General features: G+C 45.7%; 1 protein-coding gene across 1 annotated transcript in view; it reads left to right on the plus strand.

Annotated features, from left to right (window-relative positions):
- The first annotated feature begins 3192 nt into the window (after window positions 1–3192).
- Window positions 3193–12318, plus strand: part of LOC140462816 (neuronal acetylcholine receptor subunit alpha-4-like) — a 28108-nt gene continuing 18982 nt past the window's right edge. Inside the window, exons 1-2 of the mRNA XM_072556150.1 lie at window positions 3193–3799; window positions 7638–7789. Coding sequence (XP_072412251.1) covers window positions 3748–3799; window positions 7638–7789 — 204 coding nt within the window. The 5' untranslated portion in view covers window positions 3193–3747. The remainder of the gene's footprint in view (window positions 3800–7637; window positions 7790–12318) is intronic.

Consider the following 12318-nt stretch of genomic DNA (forward strand, 5'->3'; position numbering starts at 1 on the left):
AACTTGCCTCGCACATCTATTTTAAGCTTCCCCCCAACTCCGCCCACACCTTGAACCTGTGTCCCCTTGTAATTGACCCCTCCACCCTTTTCCAGCAACACATTTTTAAGCTCTGATCTCCAGCATCTGCAGTCCTCACTTTTTCCCTCCACCCTGGGGAAAAGCCTCATACGTCTGACTCTATCCACACCGTTCACAATCTTATAAACTTCTATCAGGTCGCCCTCAACCTCCTGCATTCTGTGAAAACAAACCCAGTCTCCAACCTTTCTTCCTAGCTAAAACCCCCCCAAAACAGGCAACTCGTGCCAGGTAAATGGTGGATGAGCTTTGGGGAGTCTGGAGGCGAATTTCTCACTTTAGGATTCCTAGCCTCTGACTTGTTTTTGTCGCCACTGTGTTTCTGTGGTGAGTCCAGTTGTTCTGTTTCTTGTCAATGGTAAGGATATTGATAATGGGTGATTCATGAATGTCAATAGTTTCTCTCTTACTGGAGATGGTCATTGCCTGTCCTTTGTGTGGCATGAATGTTGAATGTTACTTAAGGTATGATATAAACACAGGTTTTATATCTTTGTTATAATAATTGAATTAAAATCAAAGAGCCTAAGTTTCAGAGGAAAGGGACTGAGTCATTTATAAAATGCAACAGTTATCAGAGATTTAACTAACTGGAAATTTTCTCTGAAGTTAATTATTGTAAAAGTAAATCTGAATTTTTATCAAGAGAGTCAGATGAGATCTCATTCTTTCAAACAGATTTGCACATTTAACCCCTGAAATGATATAAACTTTGACAAACTTCCTCTCACATCCTGTTTTATTTCAAGACTTTATTGATTGAGCTGAAAGTGGCTGAATTACTTGAGAAGCATCACCCCAACTACCTTTCACAAACTCAACATTCTTAGATAGGATTACAAATTATCAGGAACATTGGGGTCTTAGCAAAGGACCTTGAAAGATTGAGCGTGTTTGTCCATCGGAGAAACCATTGTTAAGTCACAAATTACCAGTACCTGAAAGAGGAGAAAGGACAGAGTGGGTGAGGGAGAAAATAAGGGACAGATAAAATCTGTCCAAGTGGATTAGCCATGAGAAATGCAGGGTTACAGGGATAGGGTAGTGGGGGTGGGTCAGGATGGGTCTGTGGTGTGAATTCACTGATTTTCACGGCCTGCTTTCACACTGTGTGGATTCCATGATAAAAGAACAGAATTAGAGGGAAGGAGAGGCAGGGATGAAGGAATGAGATATTGGATTAGTGAGATTATCAGTTCTACAATTCAAGGTGAAATAGGTAAGACTCAGGACAAATAGACTGAGATGAAGACTATATTGTCATTGGCTGTCCCCTGATTTGAGGGTGTTATCTACTCAGCATTGTGACTATCTGCTGTGGGTCTTGTTGTGACTGAACAATCGAATTGTTGACCCACAAATAATTGGATACATGGGGCAGTACGTTCCAGAACAATGTGAGCTGGAGAGTAGACTATCCCTCCTTTTCTCTGCTGCCGCTGTGCCTCACCATGACCTTGTGTGGGCTCAGCTCTGAACAATCAATAGCAAACTTCTCCAAATCATCACTGTCAATACAGTTATGTTTCTATAGAGTGTCTTTGATCTTTATCCTTGGTGTAACTGGAAAATCTGGCCTAGGTGAAAACCTCCTTAACCTCAGTTGTGTTCTTGTCAAAATTAAACTGACCACCACAGATATACATTTTGCAGATGACTGCAGTGTCAAGGCTACTCTTGATCTCTTCAATTCTACGTCAAAGAAGCATGTCCTGTCCTTAAAACATTGACAAAACAAACTTCTTATCAACCCAGACCTGGTCAACTCAGAATGCCACATCTCACGGGGAATATGGGAGTGATAAAACAGGTCAGGAAGTGTACTTTGTGAATTCCAATCTCTAAATAAGAGCTCACTGGGTGGGCAGTTTTCTGTGCTCACATTCTCAAGCATTCTCATCTGATAACCACTTGGCATGGCAGAATGTTCACAGGATCACGCAAGGGCCTACACCCACACACTTTTGCCAACAAACTGATGTAAATTATTGGGAAGAATGGTGCTGCTATCCGTGAGACTGCAGGGAGGTGATGGTTTATTCTCACCTGGACAGCTTCAAGCTCATGTTCAGCTCCATATTCTGCCAGTTCCTTTCCTTCCAGCTCCAACACGGCCAAGTATCAGACCTTACAGTTGCATTGTTTAACCAGTGGCATACGTCTTGCTTATAAAACAACACTGTTGCTGCTTCCACTCATGGTGATTTGAGCTGGTGGATTTGCAAGTAGCACCAGCCATCAGGAGAAAGGCAGCAGATCCACCTGCAAGCTCCCCTCCTCACCACTCGCCACCCTGACCTCACTCAGTGTCACCACATCGAAATCGTCCAATTCCTGCCACACCAGTGCTTTAAGATCACAGGGGTCACAGAGATCCTTAAGATCCCTGGTGCATTGCCCATGATCAGACACAGTAATTCGGTTTGTGCCCCTTCACTTACCCAGTTTTGGAGTTTGTGTAATGTTGCGCTATCTTTGGAAGCAGGAGACGAGGGAATGTGAAGGTTTACCCACAGTTGTGCAGCTCGACAGCGAATCTGTTTAGCCACTCGAGGATAATGTCCTTTTCAAGAGCCCTCCCTCAGCACAGGCAGCTCCGGGTACCCCGAGAGACAGAGAGGTCCTTCCTTGGAGGGTGCCCCTGCTGATGGTTTGCTATGCTTCAGCTCTTTGTGTTAATGTCACACAGGCCCAACCTGGGACTCAGAGACTTCGAGGGAGTGGGACTCAGTGCTGCTGGCCCCAGGATAGCCCTCCCTCCCCCCAAACCCCCACCCTACCCCCTCCTCTCCCTCACCTCCCCTCCCTCCCTCTTCCCCCCCTCATTCCACTACCCCCGCTCTCCCCCGCACCCCTCCTTCCCTCCCTCTCTCCTCCTTCCCTCCCTCTCTCCTCCTTCCTCCCCCTTTCCCTATTCTCTCCCTGTTCCCCCTCCCTCTCCCCTTCCTTCCCTCTCCCCTCCCTCACTCCCCTCGCCCCGTCCATCTCCCCTCCACTCTCCTTCTCCCCTCTCACTGGTGACGTTTTTCCCGGGAAATGACTCACTGAGACTGGGGCTATCACAGAGAGAGGAGGACCAGACCCTGATGGGAAAGGAGGCGTTCCCTTTCAGAGACTGGGATAACTCAGAGCAGCGAGAGAAGACAGAGAGAGAGAGGCAGAGAAAGTAAGAGAGACAGAAGGAGAGAGCCAGGGATAGAGGGAGAGACAGAGTAACAGACAGAAAGGGAAAGACAAGTGTAGAGAAAGATACAGAGAGAGAGGGAGAGAGAGAGGCAGAGAAAGTAAGAGAGACAGAAGGGGGGAGCCAGGGATAGAGGGAGAGACAGAGTAACAGACAGACAAGTGTAGAGAAAGATAGAGAGAGAGGAAGAGAGAAAACGAGAGGGAGACAGGGATAGAAAGAGAGACAGGAGAGAGAGAGAGGAGTACGGAGGGAGAAGGAGAGGGACAGGGAGAAATAGACAGAGAGAGAGAGAGAGGGGGAGCGACAGGCAGAGAGACGGGGACAGTGAGGGTGAGAGAGAGAGAGAGAGACGGAGGAGCGGCTCACTTCCAGCTGTGAGTTAGCCAGGAATGAGCTGGATATTCCCGGGGGACAGAGAGCAGGGAGAGGGGGAAAGGAGGCAGCGCTGAGGGGAGGTAGGCAAGGGACCTGCCTCCGGTATGAAGCCGTTTCTGTTGGGTGACTCTGTCCTGCTGCTCCTGCTGTGCCCAGGTAAGCACTCACTGACTCAGGGAGGGGGGACATCCCGGAGCCATCCTCCCCGTCAGCTCAGCCCACAGCCTACACCCCACACCCCACAGCCCAGACCGGAACCCGAGAGAGCGGCTCCCTCACTCTCATACTCTCTAACACTCACTCTCTCCCAGTCTGCGCTCTCTCTCACACTCTCTCTAACACTCACTCTTTCCCAGTCTGCGCTCTCTCTCTCTAACACTCTCTCTCTCTCTCTCTCTAACACTCACTCTCTCCCAGTCTGCGCGCTCTCTCTCTCTAACACTCACTCTCTCCCAGTCTGCGCTCTCTCTCACACTCTCTCTAACACTCACTCTTTCCCAGTCTGCGCTCTCTCTCTCTCTCTAACACTCTCTCTCTCTCTCTCTCTCTAACACTCACTCTCTCCCAGTCTGCGCGCTCTCTCTCTCTAACACTCACTCTCTCCCAGTCTGCTCTCTCTCTCACACTCTCTCTAACACTCACTCTCTCCCAGTCTGCGCTCTCTATCCCTCTCTAACACTCTCTCTCCCAGCCTACTCTCTCCCTCACTCTCACACTCTGACTATATTACCAGCCCCAATTTGCTGCCTTGGTGTTTTTTTAAATTATGTTTTAATGAGTTTCTGCTCTTTGATGTGATAAACAGCCCCCAGTGGCGGGGATTACCTTCAGACTGTTTTACCTGCTCACTGACCCCAGTAAGCAGTAAAACAGATCTCTCAGCTACAATTCTGTCGGATCCCTCAAACTGAACGGACTTTCTGAATCCCGAACTCGAGATGCTTCCCACAGCCACTGCTCCTGATGTGCTGTCTGTATGCGGTTCAGTTCACATTGTGATGGGGAACTCGAACTGACCCTTATCATTATCCCAACAACCCCACCCGCTCTCCAACAAACCCTCCAGTTGTACCCCCTGAACCAGATGGGTTTTACAACTCTCAATGGTTTCTCATGGGCAAGCTTTCAATTCCAGATTCATTGATTGAATTTTTACAAGTTTATAAGGTGGCCCAGGTGGGATAGAACCCGTGGCCCAAGTGAGTTAACCTGGGTCGTGGAATGGGCAGGACATGAGCACATCAATCAGATTGATAGCTCTGCTCCTGACAGTGCCCGGGCTGTGAACCGGTCACAAGTTGATTTGTCCACAAGTTAGAACACGATGCAAGACAATAGAAAGGAACTACTTGCAAGCAGGAAATGTTGGAATCTTGGGTCGCTCAAACTATTCTCACATCCCAAACTGGCTGGAACAATACCTCCTCTTCAGACCAGGCACTTTACAACCTTTTGGATTTAATATTGAGTTCAACAAATTGGGAATGATTTCTGTCAGCTTGCTCCCCCATCCCATTTACTGTCCTGTCCAGTCTGGTCGGTACCCACCATTGCTCTGCTATTCTCACATTCCCATCGCTTAATGTAAACGAACATCTTTTCTCCACCAGCACCCATTATCCTCCCAGCCCCCTGCCGAACTATAGTATAACTGCTGTCCTGTCCACACCACGTCAGCTCTGATGAAGTCAATCTAGATTCAAAACATTAGTTCGCTCGCTCTCCATGGATGCTGTCTGACCCGCTGTGATCTCCAGCAGATTCCAGCATCTGCCGAAATGTGTTCCTACCCCCTGTGTAGGATCATGTTTGTAAGTGTAGGTGGTCTTAAATCAGAGCCCCTTGTACAATATTACCTTTTGGCTACTCACTTGCCCTCTCAGATAAACGACCTCAGAGCATCATTTTAAATGAGTGCTCATTTCTCATCAAAGGCCAGAGGGAGGAAGCTCCAGCGTTGAGATTAATGCCTTTTTTTAGAATAAACAATTTATTCATTCATGGGATGAAGAGGGTCACTGGCTGGGCTTGCATCTATTACATCATTACGCAAAAGTGGGTACTGCAGATACTGGAGATCAGAATCAAGATTAGAGTGGTGCTGGAAAAGCACAGCGGGTCAGGCAGCATCCGAGGAGCAGGAAAATCAACGTTTCGGGCAAAAGCCCTTCATCAGGAATGAGGCGAGGAGCCTCTGGGGTGGAGATAAATGGGCTGCCCACCACCTCCCAGCCTCATTCCTGATGAAGGGCTTTTGCCCGAAACGTCGATTTTCCTGTTCCTCGGATGCTGCCTGACCCGCTGTGCTTTTCCAGCACCACTCTAATCTTGATTCTATTACCTCATTGTCGAGGGGGCAGCTGTGGGTCTGGAGTCAAATGTAGGCCAGACTAGGTAAGGATGGCACTTAGTGAAGGACATCAATGAACCAGATGGGGTATCCCCCTGACTGGGAGGTGGTGGGCAGCCCATTTATCTCCACCCCAGAGGCTCCTCGCCTCATTCCTGATGAAGAGCTTTTGCCTGAAACTTCGATTTTCCTGCTCCTCGGATGCTGCCTGACCCGCTGTGCTTTTCCAGCACGACTCTAATCTTGACTCTATTACCTCATTGTCGAGAGGGCAGCTGTGGGTCTGGAGTCAAATGTAGGCCAGACTAGGTAAGGATGGCACTTAGTGAAGGACATCAATGAACCAGATGGGGTATCCCCCTGACACTCTCCAGATTCAAATTCCACTATCTGATATCATTGGGATTTGAACTTTAGTGTTGTGGTTCTGTTCGCTGAGCTGGGAATTTGTCTTGCAAACGTTTCGTCCCCTGTCTAGGTGACATCCTCAGTGCTTGGGACCCTCCTGTGAAGCGCTTCATAGGAGGCTCCCAGCACTGAGGATGTCACCTAGACAGGGGACAAAACGTTTGCAAGACAAATTCCCAGCTCGGCGAACAGAACCACAACAACAAGCACCCGAGCTACAAATCTTCTCCCAAACTTTGAACCTCTGTCTCTGGGTTAACAGGCCTGCAATAACACCACGAGACCATCACATCCCCTTTACCATAAGACATAGGGGTGGAAGTAAGGCCGTTCAGCCCATCAATTCCAGTCCGCTGTTCAATCATGGCTGATGGGCATTTCAACTCCCCTGTCCTGCATTCTCCGCGTAGCCCCTAATTCCTTGTGACATCAAGACTTTACGTTAAAGTCTTTTGTTGCTGCTGTGTATTTTAAGTTGGGAGAATGTGGTTTGTTTTAAATTGAAGATCAGCTGGTTCAGAAGCCTGCAGCCATTCAGTGTAATCCCAGCGAGGGAACCACAGCTCAGCGTAAATCTGTTTTAACCACCAAGAGACCAACTACTTGTAAAATGGAGAATAATTAAACTTCCGTGGTCCTATAGAGAAGTGTTGTGAGGAAAATGAGCCTCGAGCTAAATAAACTAACAGCCTGGAAGATAGAAGCTTTTGATGGAAACAGTTCCAGGGTTTGGAGGCGGGGGGGGGGGGGGGGGGGAGTCTGTGACACATCAGGCAGGTCTGTATTATTATTATTATTATTCTGTAGGGTTGAAGGATATCCCAAGGATAGGAAGGGGCAGGACAGAAAGGGATTTAAGAATGTCCATTCATAATCTGTCCCTGGGACAGTTTCTAACTTTAGTCCCACACAAGCTTTCTGAATCATCTACCAGGACACAGCAGCTAAAATACATGCATATGAATGGATGAATTAGCAACAAGAGGAGGCCATTCAGCCCCTTGAGCCTGCTACAGCATTCAGTAAGATCATGACTGATCTGCTCATGATCTTCACTTTCTCCTCTACCCTTTGACTCCCTCTTCCATCAAGAATTTATTCAGTTCAGCTTTAAAATTATCCATTGACCCAGCTTCCCCTCCTGCTAGTTCTGCCTTATTCTCTGTGCAGAGCTGAGGTGGTGTCACTGACCTCTGTAACAACTGAACTTTTCTGGTGTTTTTTTTCTTCCCCCAGCTTGTTGTAAGTTGGAATCTCAGGTTCAGGCTGAGGAACGGCTGCTGAAAACTCTCTTCACTGGCTACAACAAACTGTCCCGACCCGTGATCAACTCCTCTGACACTGTGCTTGTCCATTTTGGCTTGTCGATTGCACAACTTGTGGATGTGGTACGTGCAAGATATTAGAGTGTCCAGCAATAGTGGTCTCACAGATTCAACTTTGTTAACTAACCTCTAATACTTTACCCACGATATTAAGCAATGTTATATTGTTACATACGGAGAGATATTGTGTTAAAATACACGGAAGGAGGGAACAGTTAAGTTAAGGTACATGTGAAACAATTACCAAAGTAACGTGTAACAAAGTCAATATCAAGAAATATCATTCAAACTACCCCACTCAGAACCGGCAACTGGAAACAGTCCAGGTACATAAATATTGAACACTTTCTAGTATTTTTGATCCAAAACTATTTTTCTTGAGGATAAATAAAGTATAGACTCTTAGCTTTTGACTCACTGACTCCCAAGTGGAACCAGAATTACCTGCTGTGTCTATGTTATTCAGGGTTGAATTTTTAATTCGATCATTACCCTGAAAGTCAAGGTTGGAGTTTCTCACTCACTGTATTACGTTTTGTTGTTACAGAAACAGAAATTGCTGGAAAATCTCAGCAGGTTTGGCAGCATTCATGAAGTGAAATCAGGGTTAATGTTTCTGGTTGCATCACCCTTCTTCAAAAGGGTCTGATGATGCCAATATGCAGGTGGACTGGGTAAATAATGTTGCTAGTGGATCTAAAGAAAGGGAATTCATGGAATGCTTACAGGATGGCTTTTTGGAACAGCTTGTCATGGAGCCCACAAGAGAGCAGGCTATTCTGGACCTAGTGCTTTGCAATGAACCAGACTCTATAAAAGATCTTAAAGTAAGGGAACCCTTAGGAAGTAGCGACCATAATATGGTAGAGTTCAGTCTGGAGTTTGAAAGGGAGAAGGCGAAATCTGATGTAATGGTGTTACAGTTGAATAAAGGTAATTATGAGGGCATGAGAGAGGAACTGACTAAAATAGACTGGAAGCAGAGGCTAACCGGGAAGACACTAGAGCAAAAATGGCAGGAGTTTGTAGGTATAATTGAGGACACTGTACAGAGGTTCATTCCCAAGAAAAGAAAGATTAACCGGGGAGGGATTAGACAACCTTGGCTGACAAAGGAAGTCAGGAAATGTATTAAAGAAAAAGAGAGATCCTATAAAGTGGCTAAGAACAGTGGGAAATCAGAAGATTGGGAAGGATACAAAAGCAAACAGAGGATAACAAAGAGTGTAATAAGAAATGAGAGGATCAAATATGAAGGTAGGCTAGCCAGTAATATTAGAAATAATAGTAAAAGTTTCTTTCAGTACATAAGAAACAAACGACAGGCAAAAGTAGACATTGGGCCACTTCAAACTGATGCAGGGAGCCTAGTGATGGGAGATAAGGAAATAGCAGGAGAACTTAACAAGTACTTTGCGTCAGTTTTCACAGTGGAAGACATGAGTAATATCCCAAAAATTAAAGGGTGTCACGGGGCTGAGTTGAGTATGGTTGCCATTACGAAAGAGATAGTGCTAGAAAAGTTAAAAAGTCTTAAAATTGATAAATCTCCTGGCCCCGATGGGATACACCCTAGAGTTCTGAGAGAGGTTGCTGAGGAAATAGCAGAGGCATTGGTTGAGATCTTTCAAGAGTCACTGGAGTCAGGAAAGGTCCCGGATGATTGGAAGATGGCTGTAGTAACCCCCTTGTTCAAGAAAGGATCAAGGCAAAAGATGGAAAATTATAGGCCAATCAGCTTAACCTCGGTTGTTGGTAAAATTCTAGAATCCATCATTAAGGATGAGGTTTCTAAATTCTTGGAAGAGCAGAGTCTGATTAGAACAAGTCAACATGGATTTAGTAAAGGGAGGTCATGCCTGACAAACCTGTTGGAATTTTTTGAAGAGGTAACAAGTAGGTTAGACCAGGGGAACCCAGTGGATGTGGTCTATCTGGACTTTCAAAAGGCCTTTGATAAGATGCCACACGGGAGACTGCTGAGCAAGGTGAGGGCCCATGGTGTTCGAGGTGAGCTGCTGGGATGGATTGAGGATTGGCTATCTAACAGAAGGCAGAGAGTTGGGATAAAAGGTTCTTTTTCAGAATGGCAGCCAGTGACGAGCGGTGTCCCGCAGGGTTCGGTGCTGGGGCCACAGCTGTTCGCATTATATATTAATGATTTGGATGAGGGAACCGGGGGCATTCTAGCGAAGTTTGCCGATGATACAAAGTTAGGTAGACAGGCAGGTAGTACTGAGGAAGTGGGGAGGCTACAGAAGGATCTAGACAGGTTGGGAGAGTGGTCCAGGAAATGGCTGATGGAATTTAACGTGAGCAAGTGCGAGGTCTTGCACTTTGGCAAAAAGAATATAGGAATGGACTACTTTCTAAATGGTGAGAAACTTAATAAAGCCAAAGCACAAAGGGATCTGGGAGTGCTAGTCGAGGATTCTCTAAAGGTAAACATGCAGGTTGAGTCTGTGATTAAGAAAGCGAATGCAATGTTGTCTCTTATCTCAAGAGGGTTGGAATATAAAAGCAGAGATGTACTACTAAGACTTTATAAAGCTCTGGTTAGGCCCCATTTGGAGTACTGTGTCCAGTTTTGGTCCCCACACCTCAGGAAGGACATACTGGCACTGGAACGTGTCCAGCGGAGATTCACACGGATGATCCCTGGAATGACAGGTCTAGCATATGAGGAATGGCTGAGGATACTGGGATTGTATTCGTTGGAGTTTAGAAGATTAAGGGGAGATCTAATAGAGACGTATAAAATAATACATGGCTTTGAAAAGGTGGATGCTAGAAAATTGTTTCTGTTAGGCGAGGAGACTAGGACCCGTGGACACAGCCTTAGAATTAGAGGGGGTCATTTCAGAACGGAAATGCGGAGACATTTCTTCAGCCAGAGAGTGGTGGGCCTGTGGAATTCATTGCCACGGAGTGCAGTGGAAGCCGGGACGCTAAATGTCTTCAAGGCCGAGATTGATAGGTTCTTGTTGTCTAGAGGAATTAAGGGCTACGGGGAGAACGCTGGCAAGTGGAGCTGAAATGCGCATCAGCCATGATTGAATGGCGGAGTGGACTCGATGGGCCGAATGGCCTTACTTCCACTCCTATGTCTTATGGTCTTATGGTCTAACTTCAACAAAGGACCTTCCAAAGTGTCCACCTTCTTCCACAACCAAGGATTTCCCAGCTAGAAAAGTCATTGGACCCGAATCATGAACTCTGATTTCTCTGCACAGACACTGTTAGACCTGTTGAGCTTTTCCAGAAATTTCAGTTTTTGTTTCAGATTTCCAGTATCTGTAGTTCTTTCGGTTTTTGTCTAGTAATTCTTTGTTAACCTGCTTTAATATTCTTTTGTTTGGTGTTGAATGCTGCAGTGTATCGGACTCTGCTCTTTGAGTTCTATGATTTGGTGCCAATACTGATTACAATATTGTGACCCAGGAATGATGTGAAGAACAGAAAATATCTCGATAGATTTCAGGTTTCCATGATGGAAGGTTCAAGGAATTTTCTTAGTGACTGTTTTGGAGAGTTTCTTTAAAGAACCTCTACAAGGTTTCTGGACTTAACAAGAACTACTTTTTATTACAAAGAAATCCGAAAAACAAAATATGAATCGTCAATAGATAACTCTACAGCCGAAACTCTGACGCACACATGCAATACTCATACACACAGAAACATATGCACATATACACGCACATGTTTACACATACACAAACACACTCGCACACACACACAATACTCATACATACAGAAACATATACACATATACATGTACACAAACACATTCACAAATACACATACACACACACACATGCTCTCGCATACACATACACGCACACACTCTTTCATACTCTCTCAAACACACACACACACATACTCTCATGCATATACACACACGCATATGCACATACACAGACACAAACACATGCACACAAAAACATGCACAGAAACGCATGCACAGACATCCACACACAGACACACATAGATATACAGACTTATATTCACACATACTGACATACGTGCTCTAACATACATTCACATACACACACTTACAGACAAACAAATAAACAAATATGGGTGTAATGGATGGAGGAATAAGTACTGGTGAAATATGATTCAACTCCACCAGGCCGCAGGATTAGATGAAGGGACCCCTTTGCTTCCCATGACCTTCTGTTCTCCATTTCCCTTGTTTCCAGGTTCTTTCCATGCTTTGCAGAAGACACAAGCTTGCTCTGAAATCTCACCATGATCTCTCACTGATTTCCCCAGCCCACGATCCTCTCCGAGATCCACACTCCTCTAATTCTGCTCTCTTGTATATTCCCAGTTATAATAATTGCTCCACCGTTGGTAGCTGTGCTTACATTTGTCTAGGTCCTAAACTCTGGAATATCCTCCACTCTCCACCTCTGTAACCCCCTTCCATCCACTATGGCAATCCTAACTAGGCTTTTGGTCACCTGACCTAACACCATGACTGAATGTCAGAGCCCCCCTGGATGTTTCGTTATGTTCCTGCATCAATATAAGTCGTTGTGCAAATTAATCAGTTAATTTATAAAAATGTAATGCTTTTTGCTTCC

This window comes from Chiloscyllium punctatum, chromosome 37, assembly GCF_047496795.1.
Source record: "Chiloscyllium punctatum isolate Juve2018m chromosome 37, sChiPun1.3, whole genome shotgun sequence".
NCBI classification, from domain to species: Eukaryota; Metazoa; Chordata; class Chondrichthyes; order Orectolobiformes; family Hemiscylliidae; genus Chiloscyllium; species Chiloscyllium punctatum.